Raw genomic sequence first — 26448 nt, 5'->3', positions numbered from 1 at the left:
CCGTGGACAAGAAGGCTCACTGCCTGAGGCCTGAGGCAGCAGCCACTGGGCACTGGGGAAGGAGCTGGGGCCCCAGCCGCGGGGGCCCACCCGATGCAGGCCTGTCCCCTGCAGCAGAGCTGACACAGGGCACCTCTCAAACCCCCAGCAGGACCTCATCTGCCCACCTGAGCCCCGCCCTGTGGGGCTGCGGGTCGGGAGGCCAGGCTGGGAACGCTGGCTGGGGCTGCAGCCCTCTAACCTGCCTGCCTCCCGGGAGCCCAGGCGTTCAAAGGCCAGGATATGCCCGGGCTGGTCCCAGCGGCTGCTGGTGGGCCTGCTGGGGCCAGCCCCGCGGTCAGTGCCCGGAGCTGTCAGGAAAGCTGGCACTGGCTTTGCCTGGTGCCAAGCAGAGGCCTGCCTTTGATGAGGTCTCTGTGCCAGCTGCAGGAGCCCGGTCCCAGCCACTGGCAGACAGCTGAAAAGGGACAGGATCACATCCCTCCCCAATTAGGGACCCTGCCGGCCCCTCAGGACACCAGGAACAGGCTGGTGCGGGTGCCAGCTCCTCCACTCTGGCAACCCTTCCTGTTCAAAGGTTACCTACCTCAAGATCTCCCAGGCTACGGAGGGAGGGCGGGAAGAGGGGCAGGGAGGTGTGGCCGAGATCAGAGCTGGGAAAACTGCCCTCCACCCTTCCTCCTTGGGCCGTGGGAGGGCACGGGAAGCACAGGCAGGCCACCCAGCTCCCAGCCTCCCAGGCAGCAGGCTGCTGCTAACATGTTCCCCGAAGCCAGCCCGAGGCCCAGAGCCGGCTCAGCTGCTAGACAGGCCCTCTCGTCCACCCCTTGTCGTACAGGAGACAGGCTGGGGGAGGGCGCGTCCCGGGCTCCTGGTTTCAAGAGAATGCCAAGCTGCTCCTACCTGTGCTAGAGGCTGCTGGGAGGGGGTGTCCTGGCTGGCCCCACCTCAGGGTGAGGTAGAGAAGTGTCCATGGGGACTCTCATCCCCCACTCCTTTCTCCACTCGGGCCCCACTGCTGGGCCCCATCCCCTCTTCAGGAGCCACAGATCATAATGCTGGACAGTCACCTGGTGCACAGCGGGCTGGGCAGCCCACTTTCTCCATCCCAGGGCCCAGAGGAGCCTGCGGGGCATCTGTCTGCGGACGTGGAAGGGAGGGAGAACCCCACTCCAGACTCCGAGCTCCCTGGCTTTATGCACTCAGTGTCTGCTTAAGATTTGAGAGGGAAACACGTACCACGGCTAAAATCCACCTGAGCCTGTGCAACGGGGAGACGTGAGAATTTAGGCTAAGATGGGTCGTCAGCAGCAAGGTGCTCCCTGCTCAGTCTCTCTCCTGATTCACACGCACGCACACTCGCTCCCGGCGACACCCGTGAGCACGCCCACGCTCATCCACACTCAAGAAAAGAGTTTTCTGTTTTTTTGTGTGTTGTTTTTCTTTTTCTTTTTTTCTTAAAAAGGACTTATCCAAATATCTGGATAATAAATCATTTGCGTTTCCTAAGAAACTGGGTTTTTCTTTTCCCTTGTGGTTTTGGTGTTCCTCTTCTGCTTCTTTGAGCCTTGCTAGCGGTCTGAAACTTTCTTTCTTTCCTTTCAGCTTTTGGACAGGAGAAAGCGGTGTTTCTGAACTGTACTTGACTCTTCAAAGAGGAAAATGGTGGGAGACAGGGCTGAGGGAGAAGGGAGAATCAATAGCTGAGGAAGAAAATGAAGAACAAAACAAAAATAAACTTCACCCAGAGGTCCCAGGGCTGCAGGTAGAGGGTGGGGCCGAGGGAGGGCCACGCCCTGCTCCCTAACTGCTTCCAGAGGCCTCAGCCCTGCTCTGCTTTCTGCACGGAGGTCGGAGGCCGGGAGAGACAGCGGGGGGAGAGCAGGCTCACAGGTCCTCCGGGCACCAGAGTACACGGGATTCCTAAGGCTGGTCGTGGTCTGGGGCAGCGAGGAGGGGCGGCTCCGGCTGTGAGCTGAGGGGCAGCGGAGGCCAAACTGACCACAGGAGGCTGCCGGGATCCCCCTGCACCTGCCTGCCCCCACCAGCCCGCAGTCCGGGGAGCTCAGCAGTCCCCGTCGGTGGCCATGGCCACCAGCATCTCGCTCTTGCCCATCTCCTCCAAGGCACTCGCCAGGCTGTTGAGGTCCCCATCATCCTGCTGCAGAGCTTCCCAGAGGTCCAGGATCACACCCGTGGGGCTTGCTTTGGTGGCGAAGTAGTTCAGGTACCTGGTGGGAGGAAGAAGGATACTGGCTGCCCAAAAGCTCACTTCCCAGATGTCTGGGTGTGGGAAGAGCATGGGGAGGTGGGCAGAGCATGGGGAGGTGGGCAGACTGTGGGCTCTGGGGTCCCCCAGTCCTGGGTGTGAGTCCCAAGCCCTCTGTGTGTAGACTGTGTGGCCCTGGGTGAGTCGTTGCAGCTCCGAGCATTAGTCTCCTCAGCTCTAAGATGGAAACTGTCTTGCTCATCATCACTCATCACTTCACTACTGTCACTGAAAGACACTGGCCCCGGACAGGCTGTCGAAGCCCAGCACTCCCCTCTCTTTCTCCTCCCCCATTCCCTGCCCGAGCTCGCCCTGTGCTCCCGAGCGCAGGAAGAGAGCCTCGGACACCTCAATAAGAGAGCCTGGTACATCCCATCTATTTCTAATCAATGTCTTAAAAGCGGCGGCTGCTATTGCAGGTTTATTCAATGGCTCCTCAGTAAGTGTAACATCATAATAACGACCACTATTGCACTGGCCCAGCATTTTAAGTTCTCCAGAAAAGTCCTCACACCAAGATGTCTCCTGTCCCCCAGCAGGCATTTCCAGCACCTGCTCCGTCCCGGACACTGGGTGCGGGTGGTGCCTCGCGGTGCCTGGTCTCGGCGGACTGTCACAGTCCACAACGCTTCTCAAGCAACGGGCGTCTCAGACTCAGCACACTCAGAAGGGAGGTGGGAGCGGGCTGCAGTGTGGGTGGCCAGGCCTGTCCCCCCGCACATACCGGTCCATGGAGAGCTTCTTCGCCAACAGGCGCCAGTCATTGCCCCGCGAGTTGGGGGCGTCCAGGCTGTTGCATATCTTCTGGCGGATGGACAGGGGGATCTTGAAGGCATAAGGTCCCAGCTGGGTGGTGAGCGTGCTGCTGGGGGCAGAGCAGAGGGCGTCCAGGGAGCCAGCAGGTGTCTGGAAGGGCAGAGGGCAAGTGTGAGAGGGGCAGAGGGTTCCCCAAAGAATGGTGGTGACATCTGCCCCTCCAGCCTCCCTGCCTTGAAACTATGAGCTCATGGAGGCCCCAGCTGCTTAGTCAGAGACCTTCTCCCCGGGAGGGTCAGCTCCTGAGCCGGGGCCGCACGCCTCGGGGTGCACCGTGCCGGTGTACTGCCCAGGTGGGTGCCACTGCAGCCACAAGGTGACAAGCCACGAGGGCCTCAGCCTCACGTGTGGGAAACGTGGGAAACGAAGTCTGGAATGGGGGTGACTTGCCCGTGATCACATGATCACATGCCAAGCAGGTGGCAGAGCTGGGTCCAGGCCTTTCCCCAGTGCTCGTCACACTGCACGGCCAGGAGGGTCTAGGAGTGTCCCCTGGGTGGCCTGGCTCTTGTGGCGCTCAGTCCAGATTCACAGTGGTGGAGAGCTGCAGGCTCGGGCCAAGCAAGGCCGGGCACAGGTGGATGGCACCTGCCCTCCCGGAACCTACTTGGTCGCCCAGGCGGGATCACTGGGTTTGCCCCGCTGGTGGCTGTGAAGATGCAGGGAGGTAACCTAGGTTGCTGGGTACAGTACGTGTCGAGCACAGGGTCGGCGCCCAACAAATGGCAGCTGTCAGTGAAGAGTAACCAAGTCCCAGCTAGACTTGGGGGCGAGGGGACATGTCTTTGTGGGAGCTTGGGGGTGGCATCTCCACTCCGATGTGGGGCACGCACGGGGTCCGCAGGCCGCAGCCCAGCCCCCGGCCTCACCTCCGCCAGCGGGGCGCGCAGCTGGAAAATCTGGCCTTCCCCTTCCACCTGCCGCACGCAGACCTTGCAGGAGAGCTCCGCGCAGGCCAGGCTGAGCCTCTCCAGGGCGAAGGTGCAGTGAAGGGCCTTCTGGCTGCCGCTCCAAATGTGACAGAAGGGGATCTCCTGAGGACGTGGGGCAGTGTCAGGGGGGCTGGGCCCTCTCAAGGGGGCAGTTCAGGCCTGGCCACCCAGATGGGCAGAGGAAGAGCTGGTCAAGGGCCCGTCGGCACAAGTCTGAATGTGTGAGTGTGAGTGAGCATGCGTGCCCGGGCCTGGGGGGCCAATGGACTCGGTGGTGTCACAGATGGCTGGGGCGGAGGGATTTGGTCGTCACGGGGAAGCTTGCAGTCTGCAGGCACAGGCCTCTTTGAAGACAACGTGGACAGACATTTGTGCATGGGAATGTGGATGGGGTGGGAGTGGGCGAGTGCTGTCAGGGGTACTGAGTGTGGGGGTGTGCCTAAGGATGACGGAGGGAGAGGGGCAAGGCCTCAGGGTGGAGCAGAGCGAGGAGGGCAACTGGTCTTCCCTGGGCAGGTCGCCACGTGTGCCCCAGCCAGCCCAGCCCTCCCCTCCTGCGGCCCACCTGGTACTTGGCCAGCAGCTTGCTCCTCCAGTGGGCATGGGGCATGTCGTGGAGGGACAGGCGCAGGTTGTGGTAACTGTCCTTGAACAGCAGGGGTTTCGGCTCCTCCACGAGGTACCCGCCCAGGGTCCGCTCCAGCTCCAGCACCTCCTGTGGGTCCAGGGAGGGGCGCAGGAAGGGGAAGCCCATCATACTTGGCCAATGGGCCCTTTCCTATTGTAAGTCTTGGGGTCAGACAGATTCAGGGAGAGGGAGCCAGGCTGTAACATAGAGGGCAGAGACCCCCTAAGCCCAGGGCTGGGCACTTGGTAAGTGCTTGTAGAGGCTTATTTGTGGGTGTGCAGATGGACAGACAGACTGAACATGAATAGACAAAAGGAGGAATAGTGGGATGGATGTATAAATGGATTTATAGATGAATGGGTAGATAGATGGACTGATGGATGAATGAACAGACAGATGGACAGAGACAGAGATGCAGATATGAAAATGGATGGATGTGAAATAGAAAGACAGATGAAAGGAAAGGTAAGTGGATGGATATGTGAAGGCTGGACGGACAGAGGGACTACTGACTGGAAGAGTATATAGGTAGATGGGCAGAAAGTTGGATGTATGGATGGACGTTTGGAGAGACGGACAGATGGACCAGGACTGAGTAAACAACGCCATTGTGCCCAAACATGGCAACTTCCCTCTCAATCTCCGCTCCGTTCTGAGTGAAGCTGGAGTCTAGCCAACGCCCAGTGCCAGAGACCCATGCCCCCAGGCCATTCCCAGGAGGCCCCGCCCACTGTGCGCCTCCTGGAGTTTCAGGCCAGTGTGGTCCCAGCAGGAGACACTTTCTCCCATGAGGCCTTTCACCGCTGCTGCATCAAATTTGGAGTTTGAGACAAGTCACTTGGGTGGGAGACAAAGGAGCCGGAAAAGAGCACCTGTAAACAGGTGTCCTCCAGGGCTGTACCTCTGCCCTCTGGACAAGTTCCAAATTCCTTGGCGTGGCCCCAAGAGTGTTGGGAAGCGGAGCTCTGCCTGTCTGTCCATCCCCATCTTTCTCCCTCACACACTCACATCCCCTGCACGCTTGGGTCACATGGAAAGACACACCTGCCTCTGCGTAAGCTGCCGTCTCCCGGAATGCCTTCGCCCTCTGTCCGGCATGCCTACTTGTCCTTTGGAGCCTGCCAGTCCTGCTGTGGAGCCTTCTCAGACCCTCCCACCCCAGCCTGAAGCCCTTTCCAGGCTGGTGCTCCCTTACCCTCTGGAAGGCCACCGTCAGGGACCGCCTGTCTGTCTCACCTCGAGCCTGGAGATTGTGCCTGATTCCTCTCTGTACCTCGAGCATAATGCCATTTCTTTCTTTTTTTTTTTTTTATCCTCACCCGAGGACATTTTTCCATTTTTTGTTCAGGTAGAGTGGGAGGGAGAGAGAGGAACAGAGAGAGAGAGAGAAACATCGATGTGAAAGGGACACATCGAGTGGCTGCCACCCGCACAACCAACCAGGGCCGGGGACACACTGCAACCGAGGTACGTGCCCTTAGCGGGAACCGAACCCGGGTCTCTCCGGACCGCAGGCCGACGCTCTAACCGCTGAGCCAAACCGGCCAGGGCTCTTTTTTTTTTTTTTTATCCTCACCCGAGGACATTTTTCCATTGTTTGTTCAGATAGAGTGGGAGGGAGAGAGAGGAACAGAGAGAGAGAGAGAAACATCGACGTGAAAGGGACACATCGAGTGGCTGCCACCCGCACGACCAACCAGGGCCGGGGACAAACTGCAACCGAGGTACGTGCCCTTAGCAGGAACTGAACCCGGGTCTCTCCAGACCGCAAGTCGATACTCTAACCGCTGAGCCAAACCGGCCAGGGCTGATGCCATTTCAATGTGTGAGGAGTGAACAAATGAATGAATGAGGCTGATGACAGTGGAGGGGTGCCTGGGAGGTAGCACGATCTTGGGGAAGGGGATACCAGAAGGCACCATGCAGCTGGCTGGCTGGGCAAGGAGGCACCTACAGTGTGCCAAGGCTGTGCGGGTACCGGTGGCCCGGCCTTACCTTCAATGCTACGGGCGTGTCCTCCAGGCAGTAGACCCTGAGGCTGTACTCCAGCGACGTGCAGAGCGCTGGGGCAAAGATGGCCAGCTGGAGCCGCTTGACCGCCGAGTGGGAATAGGACTCGCCCGTGAACACATAGGTGCCCAACTGGTCTAACAGGATGTGGCAGGACCTGGCCTCCAGCTGGCAGTAGCAAGGGGTGTCCAGGGTCTCCTCGTCTAGGGTCACCACCTCCTGCATGGCGAGAGGGGGGTAGGGTAGACAGGTCACAGCTGAGGCCCTGGAGGGGTCCATCCAGGTTGGGCCAGGGGGAAAGGAGGCAGGTTCAGATAGTGGGCACGGCCCCCAGCTTTGGCTCCTCACCTCCCAGTGCCCCTGGTGGGCCTGGGTCTTGAGCTGGAAGATCCAGTTGCTGGCACTGACTTCAGCACAGTGGGGCACCGTGAGGATGACAGGGCGGCACAGCAGGAGGCCTGTGGGCCCACAGGTCACCGAGGGGCTCAATACTGTCTGGGTTCCTTCCAGAAGTGGGCTGGAGACAGGAGGGATGCCGTGAGGGGAGGCTTAGATGTGCTGCTCCACTGCTCCTGGGGTGACGGAGGGCAGGTCTCCCCCCGGGCTCCCAGAGGGCAGGCGTTGGGGGAGGCAGAGAAACGGCACCGACCTTCAGACTGTCTCCAGGTTTTTGCTCTCACACTATGACCTTCCCACAGCCAAACCTTTGCTCACATTTTCAAAGACTCTGCGTCTTGGAATGTTTTGCTAGGCTGCCGCACTGCCCTCGCACTGCCCTCGGGACGGCGGCTTGGGCTCCGCGCCCCCGCACGCCAGGACGGCTGCGCCTCGCGCTTTGCAACATGAGGGCATTATCATTTGGAAAAAATCTTTACAAATTCACGAAGCAAAAAAATTCACGGCTGTTTGAATTACTATTTGACTACAAATTAGGTTGAGTGATTTCTCATAACCTACTGGCCACTGTGTGTGTGTGTGTGTGAGAACAGAGAGTGTGTGTAAATCACTTTTTCATATCCTCTGCCCATTTTTGTACTGAGATGTTCAACTTATTGGCCTCTCAAACCGCTTCACATAGTAAGATTAGCCTTTTGTCATATTGTAGCCAGTTCATAAATTGCCTTTCAAGTTATATGATTTTTTGTGTTGGTTCTTCAAGTCTTAGATTTGGACATAAGCACATCCGGCCTTAGGATCAGGCTTAGAAGGGGAGAAGGTGATGTCTGAGCCCAGGGTAGGCAAGCAGCAGGGAGACGGGGAGAGGGGGCAACCCGGGCCAGGGCTGGGGTCTCTACTCACAGGGTGTTTTCTGCTTTGTTGATGAGGAGGTACATTTCGTAGAACTTGCCCTGGGGGATGGCTCCATTGGGCACCAGCAGGCTGACCCCTAGGGGAAGAGGGAGGTCAGCAGGGAGGGGCTGAAGGGAGTCCAGGAGCTTAGAACAGGTGGTCACCAGCTGGGGACCGGGTGCAAGGAGAGGCCAGGCCACTGACCACAGAGGGCCTGTCAGTAACAGGGGCCTCTGGCATTGCGATGGGGTGTAGAGAGGGGGCAAAGACCTGGGGTCTGATGGTCCCAGTGCTGCCCTCAGCCTTGGGTAACTAGTAACTGCTGGCTCTGTAACCTAAGGGCACCTCTGCCCTTTCTGATGCCAAAACCTAGGGGAGCACTGTAGGTTTGCCGAACGGCATGAGGTATTCTCCCCACTTAACAGATTGAGAAACTGAGGCATAGAGAGTAGCTGGGCCACAGTCCTCCTGCCCTAGTGAGGCAGACACAGGCCTTGCCCCGGACCTTCTGTTTCAGTCACATGTTCCCCTGGGCCTCACTTTCCCATCTGTAAAATGGGACCAGGAAAGGCCTGTCTTTGCTGGATGGTGCTGGGCTGTCCAGGGGATGTGCCAAGGCCAGGCTGACAGGCGAGCAGAAAGGAACCCACCTGTGCCGGGGATGCTGAGCCTGCCGCCCAGGCAGCCAAAGGTGCCGCTGACGCTGCTCCCTGGGTCCCGGGGCAGGCCCAGGAGCTGCTGGGAGCCGAGGCTGGCACTGCGAAGGTGCAGGAAGTGTGTGTCCCGGGAGAAGTCACCAGGGTATGTACCGGGCGGCAGGACCCCCAGCAGGTCAGCCCCGTCTGGCAGGCCTGACCCAGAGCCAGTGGTGCTGGAGCTGTAGACCTTGATCTTGAGGCTGGGCAGGGGGTCCAGCAGGGGCGAGTTGGTCATGGGGATCTTGTCGGCGGAGTCCTGCAGGGCGTACACGGGCCCGCGGTAGATGCCGGCGCTGGCTGTGAGGTCCGGAGGCACAGAAGGGTGCAGGAGCTGCGGGTGGTCTGGAAGGGTGGGGGTACAGTCAGACCCAGACATGCCTCACTGGCCCAATCCCACATTCCGCTCCTGCCGAGACCCTCCTGTTGCAAAACCCCACCCAAATGTCCACGTGCGAAAGGCTTCGGGGACTCACGAGCCTGGGCTGCCCCTCCATTTCTGCATCTCTCTATCCAAACCAGTCCACAGTCATCTCTTACAAAGTCTGGAAAAACCTGGCGCCCTGTCCCCACCTGCCAACCCAGGTTCTTACTGGGCCTTGCGGTCTTGAAGTTGACTGGGTGGAAGCCTCCAGTAAGCGCAGCGGATGAATCGGTGATGTCAGTGTCCAAGTCACGGCAGTTGCGGCGGTACACCACCACCCCCACCACCACGAGGACGGCCACCACCACGAGGATCGACACCACGATGCTGGCATACAGTGCCACATCCCCCGAGGACTCCAGGACTGCAGGGACAGGAGGGCTGCGTGAGGGGCAGGGGCAGAGCCAGGCCCTGGGGGAGCCAGGGGACCCAGGTTTCTCAGGGAGGGGTGAGCCTGCGTTCTAGTCTGATCCCTGCCATGGCAGGCTGGTGACCTCAGGCAAGACTTGAGCCTCTCTGAGTACCAGTCTGTATAAGTCAAACGGTCTCCAAACCTCTGCCCGGTTCCCTCAGTGTAGCAAGGAGAGGCGAAGTGACTCTTGGTCACACAAGAGTAACTCACTGCTCAGTGCAGAGGAGACAGGGTCTGTGGTTCAGTCACCAGGGCCACAGTTTGTCCTGTCAGAGCTGGGATCAAAACCAGAGTCCTGCCCTGGCTGGTTTGGCTCAGCGGTTAGAGCGTTGGCCTGTGGTCCAGAGAGACCCGCGTTCGGTTCCCGCTAAGGGCACGTGCCTCGGTTGCAGTTTGTCCCCGGCCCTGGTTGGGGTTGTGCAGGAGGCAGCTCAATGTGTCCCTTTCACGTCGATGTTTCTCTCTCTCTTCCTCCCACTCTATCTGAACAAAAATGGAAAAATGTCCTCAGGTGAGGATAAAAAAAAAAGGAAAAAAAACCAGAGTCCTGTGGCAGTCTCCAGAGGACAGAGGGCTGGGCTCCTAGCAACGTTTGCAAGTGGCGGCTCTGACCCACCATCTCCCAGTCTGTGTTGAGGGGCGGGAGGGGGAGGGGCAGGAGGGGGAGAGCAGACGCAAATAAGATGCAGGGAAATGGGGTGGAGAGGAGGTGAGCAGGTGGAGGGGAAGGAAGGGGCTCAGGGAGGCAACCCTTGGCTACACTCCCCTCCCCCAGGCCGGCCCCTGGGCTGGAGGACACTCAGCTCTGATGGGGGGCAGGGCAGGCTGCTGTACGGCTGGACATAACTCCACACAGCCAGGCAGGAAGGGGTCAGGGTCAAGACTCAGGGTCTAAAGTAGGGCTGTGCAGCAGAACTTTCCATGAGCGGAGACATTCTCTGTGCTGTTCACGTGACAGCCCCCAGCCGCACGTGGCCACTGAACAACTGAAGTGCAGCCGGGGAGACTTAGGAACTGAATTTTAAAATGCATTTAATTGAATTAAGGTAAATGTAAGTTTTAATAGCCACGTGTGTCTAGTGGCTACCACAGTGGACAGCACGGGGAGAAGCAAGACGGCTGCTGTGGGCGTGCCAGGCAGCATCTGGCCACTCTGCCTCCCTGGGCCGCCGGGCAGCTGGGCCCGCCTTCCCTGCCTGGGTCCCTGCACACCCCATGCCCCCGAGGAGGCCTGCCCACTTCTGCACCTTCTGCTCCCTCCCCACGGGCCTCAGTACCCTCAGGGCTGGACTCCCACCTCTCTGGGGGGCTTCTACTCCTGGGCTGGGCTCTGCCTCCTGATGTCCTGCTAACCGCTGGGGGCCACCAGCCTAGAGATTTACGCGCTCCAATCAGTCAACAGCTCGCGCCCAGTGAGCTGGGCTCAGGGGCTCAGTGCTGACCTTACCCTTCTACAATGATATGGAAGTCATGGTTCAGTCACCACAGGCCCCTCTCCCAGGAGGCTTTACTGCTCTAGCGTCAGTGCAGTGCAGCCTCTGGGGGCTGGAGGCAGCCCAGGGTCCAGCCCAGGGGACATGGGAGGCTTTGGCCCAGCTGCTGGGGTGCAGGATGGGGTGCAGTGATGGGCAGGTGTGGGCCCGCCCACTGGCGCTGTCCCAGAGAGAAAGGCCAAGGGCACGGGCTAGGAGTAGGAGACTGGGCCAGGACAACAGTTCCGTTCCAGCCCTGGCAGGTCCCTAGATAAGGCCCTTCTCTTTGAGACGCAGCCTTTTCTGCTGTAATGGGAGGGTCAGGAGGATGCCAGGCCTTGCTGTCAGCTGAGGTCTGCCTCTCTGCACTATCGGAGGCTGTGACACCCAGTGCCAGGTCCTGGGAACCCTGTGGAGGGCTGGTGGGGGGCACCTTCAACTCCCCCTGCCCTGCCCCCCACGCCCTGGGAAAGCAAGCCAAGGAGAACCCCCAAGGAAAGAGGACAGCCATGAAATGGGACTTACGGTGGCTTTTGGGATCACTTAGAGTTTTCTTATCTGTCAAGGGAAATAAAGGGAAAGACAATGACACAGGTGGCAGGGAAAGGTGGTGGAGAAGGTGACGGACAAGGGACCAAAGAGATGGTGGATGTCGGGGTAGGCAGAGGCCCCGAGGGGCTGCTCCACTGCAGGCTGGACAAGGGGGTGCGGCTGGGGTGCCCTCATCTGGCTCCAGGGCCCCGTCCCCCCGAGGACTCACTTTGCACACACAGCCCGTCGGTGCAGTTCTGGGAGTCGAGCAGGGCTCCGCTGCAGTCGCGGCCTCCGTTCTGGGGCGGCGGCGCCATGCACTCTCGACTGCGCCAGTGGGCACACTCGGTGCTGCAGGCCGACCACTTGCTCCACTCTGTCCACGCTCCATCCACTGCAGGGGCACAGCACACGGCGCATGGGAACACGCACGCAGGCCATGCAGAGAAATGCCGCCGCACCCAGCCCCGCACCAAAGCTCAGTCAGGGGCGCCAGGTGGGCGGAGAGCCCAGTGGACGCGTGGGCAAGAAATACACACGGACACAAATCCAGGAGCCACCACAGCAACCACACAAACGTAACCAGAGAGCACACAGCCAGACAAGCAGGGACAGACACAGATGGAGATGCAGTCAGACAAAAGGACAAGCGTAGGTCAGCAGACACGGTGTGCCTGACAGTCAAGTGCAGGAGTGCAGGCTCCCTAACTGGGCAGCTTTGGACCCTGGCCAGGGGGCTGACACCCTCGGCTTAGAGGGCAGAAGAGCCCGCCCTCAGGCCGCAGCTCAGAGCCTCTGCCTCCATCTCTCCAGCACCCAGGGAAGAACAAGAGGTCAGAGGTCGTAGCGTCTAGTCCGGCTGTTTCAGCCAGCTGTGGGACCTGGGACAGACACCTGCTGTCCCCTCGGTGCGGGGAGAATGGCTGTCCCGACTGGCAAACACCACAGCACAGAAGACAGGGCCAGGGACTGGACGTGGCCAGGACGTGGCAGGTGTCACCTGGCCAGAGGCCTTACCTGGGCACACGGTGGTGCAGGAAGTCTTCTGGAAGGCCTGACCCTCACAGAAGGCTCCTCCGTTGAGCGGGGTGGGGTTGGTGCAGGTCCGTGTGCGCTTCTGCCAGCCACGGCCACAGCGGTTGGAGCAGGGCGACCACTCTGCCCAGCTGGACCATCCGCCATTCACTGTAGGGGCAGCAGGTGTCACCCCCTGGCCTGGCTCTGTGACCCCATGGATCCCCAAGCCCTGTCCCTCCACCTTGGTGAGTCTTCTGCTGAGGCTGGCCCGCCCCTCCTCCTGCAGGATTAGGGACTCAGGTGTCAGCAGGCAGACCTGGCTGCAACGGTCAGCATCAGAGGGGACCCACAGGTCATTGTGTATTGCCCGCCCCCATTGTACGGCGTCAAGTGAAAGTCCAGAGAGGGCTGATACCCAGGATCACCTGTGAGTGATGGGGCACCTGGGACTAGAACACTCAAGAAATCTCAGCTGTGTCTCCTCCCCTCCCACCCAAGGGGACAGCAAGGAATAGCCTGCAGGCCTGGCCAGCAGACCCTAACTCTGCTAGGACAATAGGCTTGGGGATGGGGATGGCGACAGGCCTTGCCTCAGCTCTGACTCCAAGACCACGGGGTCTTCTCCTTCGGGGAGAGGCAAAGGGTCTGGGACGGATGAGTGTTCCTGGCTAGGACTCGGGCGCCTCGCTTGACCACTGGCTTTGCTATGTAACTTTGGTGGAGGAGCCTCTCCTCTCTGGGCCTGATCCTCCCCACCTGTTCCCGAGTCCTGCCGGTGTCCTAGGCAGGGCAGGTGGCCACCTAGCCTGGGCTCTCCCCCTCCCTGGGCCAGGCCGGACCCCCACGCTGGCCCGCACCGTAGACGATGATCGTGGCAGTGGTGCTGCGGCGCTTGGCCACGATGTTCTTGGCCACGCAGGTATAGTTGGCCGTATCTGACAGGCGGGCCTGGCGGATGATGAGGTTGTAGTCGATGGTGAGCAGGAAGTTGGTGTCCTGGGTGGGGTCGATGATGTCCTCATTCTTGAGCCACTCTACCTGCAGGAACAGGGTTGAGGGGCATGAGGACCCAGTGCCTGCTCCCCACATGCCAGGAAGTGGGCCCTCTCTGGCGCGGAAGGAGGCCTGCCATCAACAGGACAGCAGTTTTACCCACGTCCACCCACAGCAGGCACTGAGCTAAACTGCAGAGCACAGCGGTCAGGAAGACCACCGCAGGCTGGCGGCCTTGGGAAGGAACTTACACTCGGCCTCGGTGCCATCAAACACAAGATGGACTCTAACAGCATCCATCTGACAGTGCCTGGCTCACAGTCAGTATGAAACCACCGTTAGCTAGCAGCACACACCTTCGTCATCACTCTCGTACCGACTCCCGCTGCTAGGGGAGGCCCGGCAGGTGATGAGGACCATGGTCCCTGTCTGAGCCCAGATCCCAGCTCGGCCGCTCACTAGCTAGGTCACCCTGGGTGACTACTTCACCCCTCCCAACGCTATTGTCCCAGCCCTAAAATGGGATGACAACATCTACCTTGCAGGGCTGCCATGAAAACCAACATGCCAAGTGCCCAACACACATGGGAGCCCTGTGAGACAGCTACCGTACAGGGCATTTGTCCAAGCCCATTGTGCAGAGGAGGGCATGGGCTGGGGAAAGTAGGTGGTCAGAGCAAAGTTCTGGAGCCAGATGGGCTGATCCTGAGCCAGCAACACAGGGTCCCATGTCCCCGATCCCCGATCTGCTGGCGTCCCCGGTAGCAAAGCTGAGCGGGCCCCCTGCCCTGTTCTAACTCCTGGGCCACCAGTGCAGGGAGTGGGAGCCAGGGCACGTCTGGCACACAGCAGGGGTGGTGAGGTGGCACTGCCCAGGGATGCACAGGCCATGTGGTAAGGGAAAGGGGCGGCCAGCTCATGGGGTGAATGCCCTCAGGACATGCATTATGAGACCCTTTGGTGTCCATAAAGCTGGGTCTTGGGTTCCGGGTGGGGCAGGGGAAGGTGGCGTTTATGGCTACTGTATTCGAAGGAGACTGAGCCTGCGGCTACCCAAGGAGCCCTGGGGGTTCCCGCCCCGGCTCTACCCCATCCCGAGGGGTTACGACTTCAGAGGGTCCAGCTCAGGTCTGGCAGGGCTGAGTTCTGCAGAGGTTGCAGTTCCTTCCTCTGTGGAATGGGGAGGGCTCGGGGAGGCTGAGGCACCATGGCTGGTGGTGAATCCCATGCCCAGCGTTCCCCACGCCCCACTCACCTCGGCCACAGGCACCCCCTCGGGGGGGCGGCACTGCAGCAGAACCTCATGGTCCAGGGGCACTTCCTTGCCCAGAGGCTCCTGGTCGAAGTTCTTGCGCAGGTCTGGGAAGAGGGAGAGGGCAAGGCACCGTCAGGGAGGAAGCGGCAGCAAGAGCTGAAGGCTGACGTGCCCCATTCTAGCCACAAGGTGGCAGTGCACACAAGAGAATGTTCATGGGGCCACCTGGCCTTTACCTGGGAATACCCTCTTCTCCGAAGTGTGGCCTTACCATGTGGAGTTGTGGAAACAGGGTTCCCTCCCTTGCTATGGGATTCTAAGGACTGGTGGCCGGGGATGGCGAGGAAGCCGGCAGCTTCCTTATATAGATGTAGGTGAAAATGGGCTTTTACAAATCTGTGGTGGAGGTGGCCCAGGTTCTGGGTCTAGAAGCCCTCTCTGAGCTGGTGTCCATGGGCCCCGATGCCCCTGTGATGGGCATCTTCAGTCAGATAGTGGAATTCGCCTCCAGGACCCACAGGAAAGGGCCCAGGGAACGGAGAGTATGTGTGTGTGTGGGGGTGGGGTGGGGTGGGGGGGGGGTCTGAGCAGCGTACATGCGATGCGGACATAGGCCCGGCGACTCTTGGTGGTGCCCGCAGAGCTCCAGGCCACGCACTGGCACCAGTAATCCTCCAACCCAAACAGCTCCTCCACCTGCTGTCGAGACACATCGATCTGCACCTCTCGTACCCGCAGGCCTGGAAGGAGAGAGACACTGTGGGGGCAGGTCTGAGGACACAACACATGGGACACGATACCATAGTCTCTCTTTCCTTTCTGTTTTTTAAAAATTGATTTTAGAGAGAGAGGAAGGGAGAGAGAGAAACATCAACGAGGAGACATCAACAATGATCAGCTGGCATGTGCCCTGACCGGGAACTCAGTGGGTGAACTCTTGGTACATGGGTCGTTGCTTAACCATTGAGCCACACCAGCCAGGCAACATCTCTCTCCTTTCTACCCACCCCCACCTGAGTCCTTTTGGTTCTTCTGCCAAGTGCCTCTCGTTTCCACCTATTTTTCTCATCTCTTCTGCTTCCATCGAGCCTAGCCACCCCTGCAGCTCACCTGGACATTGCAATGGCCAGAACAAGCCACCTTTCCCATCCAATCCACTTTCCACCCTGCAGCCAGTGTTCTTCAAAACACACAAATGGCGTGTCATTTCCCTGGTTGTTTCCAGCTGTCCCAGCATGAAGACCCAGACCCTCCGCCTGGCCCCCAGGCCCTGCACAATCTCCTCACTACAGCCTCACTGGGCATCCTCCAGTCCAGTCCCTCATGTTACCCTGGCCCCTCCAGCCACAAGGTCTCTGCACATCCAGGACCCTGCCTGGAACTCTCTTCTGTCCTCTCGGTGTCCAGTGGACTCCCAGTCAGCTCTGTGCGGGGCCTCACACCTGGAGGGAGGCTCCCCTGACCCTGGACCATGCCCACTAAGTACTGCTCAGTGCCCCACCACTGCACCGGACCTTGGTCTGTGCCGTCACCATTCCTGCCCAGCCTGATTTCTCACGCACCGACCACCGTCTGGAACTGCATTATTTATTGATGTGTTTATGTGTTAACTGTCTCCTGCAGGAGCAAGGAGGGGCTTTGCCTATTTACTGCTGTGGCCTAGAAGAGAGGCTCATCACATACCTGAATAGGCCATGCGGCCTCTCCCTGGTCATGGCTCAGGATCCTCTGGGGCTAGAGCTGAGAAGAGGACCCTCTCCCCGGCACCTCCGACCTCACTGGCTCCCTGCCAGGACCTGGAGGCCTCCCTGGGTCACTGCATCCACTAGCCCACAGAGAGGGAGTCACTCACTCTTCTGCCAACTCTCTTGACAAAGCCTTTTTCGCTCAGGGAAAAAGTGAGCCCTCCTGGATTGGACCGTTCATCTGAAGCTCCTCCCCAAAGCTCGCGGGAAAACTGAAGCCTCCTCTTCCAGGAAGCCCTCCCCGACTCCCTGTCTCAGAATTCCTAAGGCTGCTCCTTCTTGCCATGATGTGCCCCAGCTCCCACTTTTATGGTTGCACATGGGTTATGATAAGCCCCTTGAGGGCAGGACTGTTGACTGCACACATGTGGTACTGTGACATGGTGGTTACGTGTTAAGCTAGACAAATGAACAGGTTTAAATCCTGGCCTCACCCACACTCGCCAGCTGTGTGACCTTCACTATGTGACTTAGCCTCTCTGAGCCTCAGGTCCCTCATCATAGTAAGACACTCAGGGTAAACTCTACATGAGCCACAGCATTGCGCCGCAGCACACAGCTCGAGCTGGACACAAATACACTCTGCCTGGTCACGGGCTCTCAGCCAGCCCCTTCCTTTCACATCTGGAGAAACTGAGACTCGGAAAGGGGAGGTGGCGGGCCCAGAGGCCCACAGCATTTCCAGCAGAGCTGAGATCAGCTCTCGATGTCCTGCCAGGCCGCGCTCTGTCCCCTGACACATGACGGCTCTCTGGACCTCTCCCAATACAGTCATTGCCTTAGCTCTCCTGCATCATGGGGGAGGGGCTTACCCTGGGAAGCCTCTCCTGATGGCCAGGGACCTCCACGGGAAGGGGCTAGGGTCTGCTGTCAGGGACACCAGGAGGGGAGAGGCCGCTTAGTGGGTGGGGTGGGGGTCTGCCCGCTCACAGTGGCCGCCTGGCATGCTGGCCCTTCAGGTGATGCTGCATGGCCAGGGGCAGGAGAGCAGGGTCCCTGACCCTTATCTTCCAGGTGGTGAGCCTGGAAGAGCGCTTCCTCTAGAGGAGACCATCCATCCAGAAGTTTCAGCAACACCCACCAGCTGGACAGAGGGACCACACCGTGGTAATGGTCCCAGCAGGCAGAGAGGGTGATGGGCCTTCAGTCTCCTAGACGCAGGCCCCAGCACCAGGTGTCCTCCCAGGATGATGGCAGCGTGGCAGGCAGTGCCTGGGCCAGGACACAGAACTGGGCTGCCTGCCCCAAGCTGGCATGAGTTGCCACCAGTGCCACCTGTCCTGGCCCAAAGCTGTCATCCTCTGTTTTCAGGGCCTCAGCCAGTGCCAGGAAAGGCCAGGGTGGGGAGCAGAAGGCTCGATCAGAACCAGCCACACTGCTGCCCACAGGAACACTGTCCATTCTTTGTAGCTGATGGGACAACAGCGCCCCAATTTCTAGAGCTGGTGGGGCTTGTGTGCCTGGTATGGGGGTGTAAGAGCCACGCTGCTACTATTACTAATAATCGCGGGGCTGTGAGGGTCCCCGGCAGGGTGCACGGTCCCCTGACCTCTCCCACAGGCCAGAGGGGCTCAGGAGGGCAGAGAAGTAACGCCAGGCTTTTAAAGAAAGAGGACGAGAACGGGCAGAGAGAGGTCGGGGCGCTGGGTGTTCGCGAGCACCTGCAGGGAACCAGCCCGCGCTCAGCTGCCAGGCCGCTTCTTCCTTGCGCACCGGGCCTCCTATCGGCCTCCCAGTCACAGACAGGAATGAGCCCCGAGAGGCTGAGCGACCTCCCCAGGATCACTCAGCCAGAGAGTGGGGGCAGCTGGGGTGTTTTTTCCTTTTAAGAAGTCATTTTTTATTTTTAGATTTTGGGTGAGAATGCAACTCCAAGTCTATTTTTAAACGTTCTTTTTAAAGTTTGGTAAAATATACATGATAGAAGACTTAGCATTTTAACCATTTTTAGTCCAGTGGTGTTAAGTACATCATGGGCTATAGTTTTAAGCCAAGGTGGGTCTGCAATGTGTGAGCTTTTCCCAGAAAAACAGAAGCTGGCAAAGGGAACGGAGGAGAGAGTGTCCGAGGAGAACTGGGGGGGAGAGTGTCCGAGGAGAACGGAGGGGAGAGTCCGAGGAGAACCGGGGGGGGGAAAGTGTCCGAGGAGAACCGGGGGGGAGAGTGTCCAAGGAGAACGAAGGGGAGAGTCCGAGGAGAACCGGGGGGGAGAGTGTCCAAGGAGAACGGGGGGGGAGAGTGTCCAAGGAGAACGGGGGGGAGAGTGTCCGAGGAGAACCGGGGGGGAGGGAGAGTGTCCGAGGAGAACCGGGGGCGGGGGGGAGAGTGTCCGAGGAGAACCGGGGGGGGGGGGGGGGAGTGTCCGAGGAGAACCGGGAGGGGGGGGGAGTGTCCGAGGAGAACGGGGGGGGGAGAGTGTCCGAGGAGAACGGGGGGGGGAGGGGAGAGTGTCCGAGGAGAACCTGGGGGGAGAGTGTCCGAGGAGAATGGGGGGGGGAGTCCGAGGAGAACGGGGGTGGGGGGTGGGGGAGAGTGGAGCTGAGCAAGAGAAGAAGAACAAGAAAGAACCGAAGTGGGAGTGGAGGGGGGGGGAGAGGGGGGGAGGGGAGTGGGGAAAGAACTGGAGGAGAAAAGACACCGAAAGAGGCGGGGGAGGGGGCGGGGGGGGGCGGCGGGGGTAAAGGCAGAGACAGGACACAGACGGAATGAAGAGGGGCTAGAGAGCAGGAGGAAGAAAAGGACCGAGGAAGAGACGCAAAAACAAGAGGCAAGGCTGGCTGGGCCCGGGGCCTTGGGCCCGGGGCTGCCCAGCACTGCCGCCTGCAGGGGACGAGCAGTGGCTACCCCCCTAAGCGTTCCTATACTGTAGGTGGGTTTGGGGACAGACGAGCCCCCTCCCCCACTCAGCCTTGAGGCTCTGGGGAATGTGAGGAGCCCAGCTGGGGCTCTGCCTCCTGCTCCCCACTCCTCAGAAGCAAGGGGTCTCGTGCCTCAGACACGCCTTCTCTCCCTTGGGGTTGGGTCGCGTCCCAGCACCACCTCTATGATTATTTACTTAATATTATTCACCATTTTGAACGAGCACAACTCATCTCTAGGAAGGAAACACTATGTCCTCACGTGAATGGAAACAGTATCACCCCCGCAAAGAGACGACCTGTGAAACCAACGAGGTCCTGTGAAACCAACGCAGGATCCTGCTTCCGTGCTGCCGGGCCAGGGCTGCCAGACCCAGCCGGCTCCCTCTTAAACAGGGTGCACAGCAGGTGCTGGGTGCTGTTGGAGGAACCTGGCCCCCGACTGGACTTGCTCCCTGATATAAGCAGAATGGAAAGACGGGGAAAGGGAACAAGCGCTCAGCTCAGCCAGGGTTAGGTGCTATTTGATCACCCAGCGTCAGGCTGGGACATGCGGCCAACCCTTGGGGAAATACTGATCCAGAGGGAACCCCAGAGGGGAAACTGAGGCCCAGAGAGGTGGCATGGATGCATGAAGTTTCACACAGAGTCTAGAGTGGAGTGAAGCCCAGGACCCAGTGTCCCTGACAGCTCTGGGCCTGGGGTGTTGCGGTATCCCGGGGGTGACCAGGCCAGTGGGGTGGCTCACCGGTGGCCTCATCCCGGCCTTCCTGCATGACGTGGTCGTTCTGGCTGACCCACTCGCCGTTGCACTTGAAGTAGATCTGTGTGGCAGGGAAGGCACGGCAGCTCAGCTCCACCGGCTTGTTCTTCACGATGTAGGCGTCTTGCGGCTCCTGGAGGAAGAGGGGCAGCGGCTCGGCCGGCGCCGATGGGAAGGAGTCAGGGAGCACCTCGCTGCCCGAGTCAGTGCCTGTGGAGGGCGGCAGGGCGGGAGGGCTCCGTGAGGCCGCCGGCTGGGGAGGCCAGAGGCACCCACTGATCCCCAGGGACCCATGGCAGATGGGGGGCAGCAAGAGGAGACCTGCTGGAAACACCCTCTGTGACCCGGGCAAGGTCTGGCTCCCCCAGCCTCAGTGTCCTATCCTGCCCTGCTGTGAGGAGGCTCTCTGTGGAGCCAGTCCCAGCTCTACATGCTGGGTGTGATTTTACAGATGGAGAAATCAGGGCGGCCTGGGGAGGGGAGGTGCTCCACCAAGGCCACCCTGTGGCCCTCCAGCCCTCCCCGGTGCCCCCTGCACTAGTCCTGGCCGGCCTTCCTCCAGTGTCCTGGTGATACCATAGTGCACTTGAAGCTGGAGCTCAAATCTGACCAGCTCTGCCCCGAAGCCACAGCTACTTTGCAGCCCCAGCCAGTCAGGCTGATAGAAGTGGGGGGAAGAGCCAAGATCCGCAGGGGCAGGGGCTCCCGGAGTAGCCTGGCAGGCCTCCTCCTCCAGGAAGTCCTCGGCAGGTAGCAGCATGGAGGGGGAGACCACCTTCCCAGCAACCTCCACCCCGAGTCTCCCTCCTCTGGTCTGATCTACCCCTTAGCCTTTCCCACTCCAGCCAAATCCACCACCTCTGCCCTAAGGACGAGGCAACGTCAGAGGCCGGGAACACAGTGAGGTTGTCAATCTCCCCTGAAGGGGCCAAAAGAAAACGCTGGCTCCCACTTCCCTGGAAAGAACAGCACCTCAGGAGGTGAGACAAACAGGAAAGGAGAGCAGCCAGCCACCCCAGTGCCAGGATGGGGGGGACCATGCCGGGCCAGGCCATTGGTTCACAATCCACTTCGGAAAATTGACCAGCAGTGGGGGTGTGCCCTCCTCTGCTAACTGCTCCAGAGGAAGCAACAAATTAAGCTGCAGGGGTGCCCATGTCTTCCCTGCCCTCACCAGCCAGCTATGGCCCTGTCCCTGTCCCAGCGCTCCAGGGCCTCAACTGGGGCTGGGGTCCTGGAGGCCCAAGAAGTGTCTGGGATCACGCACTGGCCCAAACCACGCTGTCTGTGTACCAGCAGCTCCTGCTAAGGCTGGGTGCCTCGGGGTCTCTGAGAAAATGCACGGGCTGTGGCGGGCTCCAGGCTGGGGGGTGTGTGTGTGTGTGAGAGAGAGAGAGAGAGAGAGAGAGACCCCTGGGGGAGAGAAGGAAAAGCCAGCAAGAAGGGGTGTGACTTCAGCTCCATCCAGTATGTTCTGGGTGACCCAGGGAGAGCCCTGAGCTCCAACCAGTTCCGTGTCTCTGAGAGGGCAGGGTCATGTGAGGTGATCCTAGGAGGGGCTGAGCACTCGGTAGGTGCAAGTCACTGTATTCAAATAGCAGCTGATGCTATTTCATTAGGTGCTATGCTTTCAATACTTTACTGAAAACATGCTTAGTTCCTGCCACCACCTTGTAAGGTGTTATATCAGTCCCCAGTTATAGATGGGAAAACTGAGGCCAGAGAGGTTAAGCAACTTACCCAAGGGCACACAGCTAGCAAGAGGCAGAGCCAAGGTCTGAACCCAAGAAACAGACTTCAGTGTTTGGAATGTTGCCCAGGACCCCACTGCCTGTCACTGGAGTAGCTCCATGCGCTGTGGGGGTCCCCTGAGAATCCTAATAGACTCTGATATTGGCCAGGACTCTCAGCTGTGGGGGCTCTCAGCTGTGGGGGCTCTCTCACCACCGGTCCGGTGAGGCTAACAGCATCCTTCCTGTTTCAAAGCGAGGAAACTGAAGATCATCCAAATGAGGCAAGTGACTGACCCAAGGCCAGCTGGCTAGTGGGCAACTAAACTGGGAGTAGCAGCGAGGGCTCCTGAGGCTGGGCCAGGGCTCCAACACCCACTTTCCTCTGCCAGGAAGGGAGATGCCTTCTCTAGGTGAATGGGTAGTGTCCAGGGCCTGGGAGCTCGGGCCATTGGTGGTGAGATGACACAGGGCCCAGGGAGCTGGACGCTGTGGCCTTTCTGCCAGACTGGGCAGCTCTAGGTAGAGCAGGTTGGAGTCGAGAGAGCATGTGGGCAGCAGAAGACCTGCCAGACTCCATGCCCACCTCCCACCACCAGCCTCCTGTTCAGTCTCTGGCCCGAGGGGTGTAAGGTAGGGCTCAGGCTTCAGACTCCGACACCCCAGGGTAGGAACCAGCCCTTACTGGCCTCAGGCACCTCATGTGTGAAGTGGGGGGACTGGACCACGAGAGATGTGTGGAAGCCCGTGGGTGCAGCTGTATGCTCACCCTACCTTCTAACCGCGTGGCCCCCAGGGGATGGCTTCCCTGGCTCTCTGCGGCACCGTGGGCTGTATTTATGACAGCTTTATAACCCTAATGCGGCTTATTTATATAGCAGGCTCAGACGCGACCGAGGAGAGTCAACATCAGACATCCATTAGTGCAGCAGCCCCGCCCGCCCCGCCCGCCCCGCCTCTCTCCCTGGCTCAAAGATTCCTCTCTGGCCTTGGCAGGAATATGGTTGGGTGTCCTCATCAATGCCTCTCCTTCATGGTAGTGCCGGTGGCTCTCCGTGTAACTACTGCCCCCTTGCCAACGTCCCCACCCCCCAGGCGTCCTGGAGGCAAATGCTGCCAGGAGACAAGGAAGAACCAGGCCCACCTGAGACCCCTCCCGAGAGGGGCCCGGCAGACTACAGGCAGGCGGGCTGGCAGGCCGTAGGTACTCAGTGAATGCAGATTAAATAAAAGGGGGCTGCCAGGGCCTGTGGCAGCCGAGCTGGGCCCCTGCTCTAACCGCTGGGTGCTTCCCCTCCTCCTTGGCCCTGGCTCAGCTCTAGTGGCTGAGGGAGGCTCCCCAGGGGTCCTGAATGAGGGCCACCTGAGCCTGATATGTGGGAGCCAGCTTGAGAGGGAAAGAAAAATGGAGTCCCGGGGTCCCTGGGTGCTTACTCTGCCAGATGCTGTCAGAAAGTGTGTCATATAAACTCCCTGAGCCCACACCAACCCTGGGCCGAGGTTCCCAAGCCTTTTTTGGTCTTTAGTGTCTTGGTTACTTTTACCCAGTAATTTTTTCTGGGTAATTTTTACTGCAAGGCCAAAAGAAATTTCTAGCGGTTCTGTGTATTAAGTAGCTAGATCCAAACAGTGTCTGTGTGTGTGTGTGTGTGTGTGTGTGTGTACATCCTAACACCTCAGTAGCCATTTAAAAAAAAATAATACCCATAAATGGAAAGAAAAAGGATTTGTATTCCCTTCCTAATCAGCTGCAGTGACTTACTAATGGGGATAGGGACGCCTCCTGGGCACCGCCCACGTGCTCAGATCTCGGAATCGGAGGGGATGCTGCCACGCTGTTTGTCTCGGGTACTCCCGGGTGCCCAAACCCCAGCTCCGCAGACATGATGCCACCCGACGGAAAGAGGTGTGACGTAACGCTGACGCCAGAAGCTACCTTGAGCTGGTGGTTGTTGCTGCGGCTGGCAGCTGTCCAGCACGACTGTGCTCCTTGAAGACTGAAATGATCTCACAGCACGCCGTGGACGCGCTGTGGCACCCGGGGTGCCCTGGCACACAGTGGGGCCACAGCCCCGTGCATTAGCTACTATTATCCTCACGCTACAGATGAGAAAGCTGTGGGCCAGAGAGCTGACGTGGCTGGCACAGGTCCAGACCGCCAGCAAGCAGCACACTGGACAGCACACTGAGGCAGAGCAAACAGGTGACACGTGGATCTAACTTCTGACCTGGGAACGGGCATTAGGTCTACTCTGTGCCAGGTGCTTCAAATATTTCAGCTAAGTTACTTCTCCCAACTCTCAAGACGGGGATTATCTTCCCATTTCACGGGAGACATGGAGCGCCACGGGGGTCGCCTGAGTCGCCTGGTCAGTGCGAGGAAGCCGGGCTCTCGGTCAGCCATCTCCTGGCTCCACCACAGCACCCCCCACCGCTTTCCTTCCAGAGGGCATGGACACCTGAGAAAGGCACCCCTGGAAGGGGACCTCCCTGCTGGCAGAAAAACATCCCACATGAAGTGTGTCTTTCAAACAGTGGAACTCATTTGAACCCATGGTTGCAAAACTGCAACCTGTCTTTAAAGCCGCAAAACAAATGCCCCAACGACCCCAAGACACAGGCGCGAGAGCACGAGTCCCCGCACAGACGTATCACAGTTCACACACGCTGAGTCGGGAGCCCTGCGGTGGCACCGCGGCTGGGCTGGCACTGCCCTCAGGCCCCGGAGACCCCATCTCTAAAACACCCGGGAAGTTGGTGAGTCAATCTCCCAAGTTCTAACACTCTGAGAGCTGAAGATTCCTTATGGGGACTCTGTGGATGTCCGATGCTGTCCCGCTGTGTACATGTGTTCTTCAGGAAGTTAATCTGCTTACAGCGGGCCCACCTTTCTTGCCCTTTTTATTCATGGCTCAGAGACCAGCACATCCTGTGGTCCTAAGACACAGTGTGGGGAGAGCCCGGGGAGGGAGGAGGAGGACCCACGGGCTGCTGGGCTCTCTCCATGCCCCGGCCCACCCACCTCAGGCCTCAGATCAAAAGGACCACCAGCACCTCTGGGTGGGACCTCCTCTGGGCACCATGCAAAACCCTCGCTCCTCCACCTATACCTGCCTATGAGGTCTCTTGTCAGCTCGTCCCTTGGCGGCACAGATTCACAGGGACAGAGGTGACTTCAAGAGCCAAATGGTACAACACCCCCCATCAGCTCCTTATCCAGCCTTGACGCCACACCTCCTGGGACGGGGGCTCCCCGCTGCCCTTCTCGGCCAGGTCTGCCTTTGGACAGAGCCAACGGAACAGCCTCCTCACTTTCAGCTGGACTCGCTGTCTGAAGCTGCAGCCTTGGCTCGACTTCACCTCCGCGGTGACACGCAACGGTGCACTCCTCTCCCCATGACAGCTTCCCAGTCTCCGGAGGCCCAGCCCGCCCTCCCTCCCTGGCCTTCTCGTCTTCCCTTTGAATATTCACGAGACACTTTTGCATCTTCTCACCAGCAACCTGGCTTCTTCATGGACAAGTTCAATTTGTGGAGGGGGTGAGAGGGGTGGGGTAGTAAGGCAGGCCCCTCCCTGCTTAGCTGCTCCTAGAGGAGGGAGCACACCACACCCTTCGGCGTCCCCACGGGGTCCAGGACAGGGCACCTGTTCCCAGGAAGGGCAGTGGAGCCTACAGGACGGAGCGGGGAGCCTGGGCCCGGCCTCCACTGGCAGCGGGGCTCATGCCAGGCACGCTCCTTCCCAGGGGCTGGGCCTCGGCAGTGCCCAGTGTAGATGCAGGCTGCCGCCTGGCAGGTGAGAGGCCCTGATGGGAGGAAGTTGAGGCCCAGGCTGTGTATGAAGTGCTAGAATCTAAGCCACCAGAAGGAGCAGGAGCCAGGGCCTTGGAGGTGGAAAAAGTGGCTTCAGGACAAAGGTAAAGTACTTCCCAGAGCTTCTCAAGAGGAGGGAGAGGCTAAAACCACAGCGAGCAGACATCCCGGAACGGGAGACTGTCCCAGCTGCTAGGGGACGCCAGAGAGCCACCAGACCTGGCTTACATCCTCATTCCGCCACTGAGACCTTGGGAGGGTCGTTTTACTTCTCAGGGCCTTAGTTCCCCCTCCAGGAAAAGGAGGATAACAGGTGCTGCCCTGCAAACTTTGAGGTGTTGGGAAGGTCAGGTGAGAAAACAGTTGTAACTGTGCTCTGCTGACTGGGTGGTCCCGGGCAGCAGGGGGCGGCACCAGGCAGGGGGCCTTCTCTGTGTGGGAAACCCTGAAACCCCTAACTGGCAGGTTCCGCGGCCCATAGGCACCCGGAGCCCTCCATTCTACAAGCCCAGAGAGGGGAAGTAACTAACGTGACATTACACAGCAAATTAACAGCCAAGTTGGACCAGTGCCCAGTTTCTGGTTCGGGGCTGAGGAGCGGAGATGGCAGGGCCCCGGCAGGGCCGTGGGTAGAGGCTTGGGCTCTGTCCTTCCCAGGCCTGGGAGGAAACACTCCCATCTGTCTCGGCCGGGTCCACCTCCGGTCAGGGGTTTGGTAGGGAGGGTCCTGACACCCCTGCCCCCCGGTGTTTGTCCCAGGTGGGTGACCAGGCTCGGCACTGGGGAGCAGGCATCT

At 59.5% G+C, this 26448-nt stretch overlaps 1 protein-coding gene across 1 annotated transcript in view; it reads right to left on the bottom strand.

Annotated features, from left to right (window-relative positions):
- Positions 1–1430: 1430 nt before the first annotated feature.
- Positions 1431–26448, bottom strand: part of UNC5B (unc-5 netrin receptor B) — an 81221-nt gene continuing 56203 nt past the window's right edge. Inside the window, exons 2-17 of the mRNA XM_036265755.1 lie at positions 20096–20320; positions 15341–15484; positions 14745–14848; positions 13354–13534; positions 12497–12664; positions 11709–11873; positions 11474–11506; positions 9234–9428; positions 8596–8985; positions 7955–8042; positions 7004–7172; positions 6641–6874; positions 4583–4732; positions 3955–4119; positions 2994–3175; positions 1431–2231 (exon numbers count right to left, since the gene is read on the bottom strand). Of these exons, the coding sequence (XP_036121648.1) occupies positions 2066–2231; positions 2994–3175; positions 3955–4119; positions 4583–4732; positions 6641–6874; positions 7004–7172; positions 7955–8042; positions 8596–8985; positions 9234–9428; positions 11474–11506; positions 11709–11873; positions 12497–12664; positions 13354–13534; positions 14745–14848; positions 15341–15484; positions 20096–20320 (2759 nt within the window). The 3' untranslated portion in view covers positions 1431–2065. The remainder of the gene's footprint in view (positions 2232–2993; positions 3176–3954; positions 4120–4582; positions 4733–6640; positions 6875–7003; positions 7173–7954; positions 8043–8595; positions 8986–9233; positions 9429–11473; positions 11507–11708; positions 11874–12496; positions 12665–13353; positions 13535–14744; positions 14849–15340; positions 15485–20095; positions 20321–26448) is intronic.

The sequence above is a fragment of the Molossus molossus genome, unplaced genomic scaffold (assembly GCF_014108415.1).
Source record: "Molossus molossus isolate mMolMol1 unplaced genomic scaffold, mMolMol1.p scaffold_m16_p_17, whole genome shotgun sequence".
Classification (NCBI taxonomy): Eukaryota; Metazoa; Chordata; class Mammalia; order Chiroptera; family Molossidae; genus Molossus; species Molossus molossus.
The sequence above is the reverse complement of the archived record's forward strand: the minus strand, read 5'-3'. Positions and strand labels throughout refer to the sequence as shown.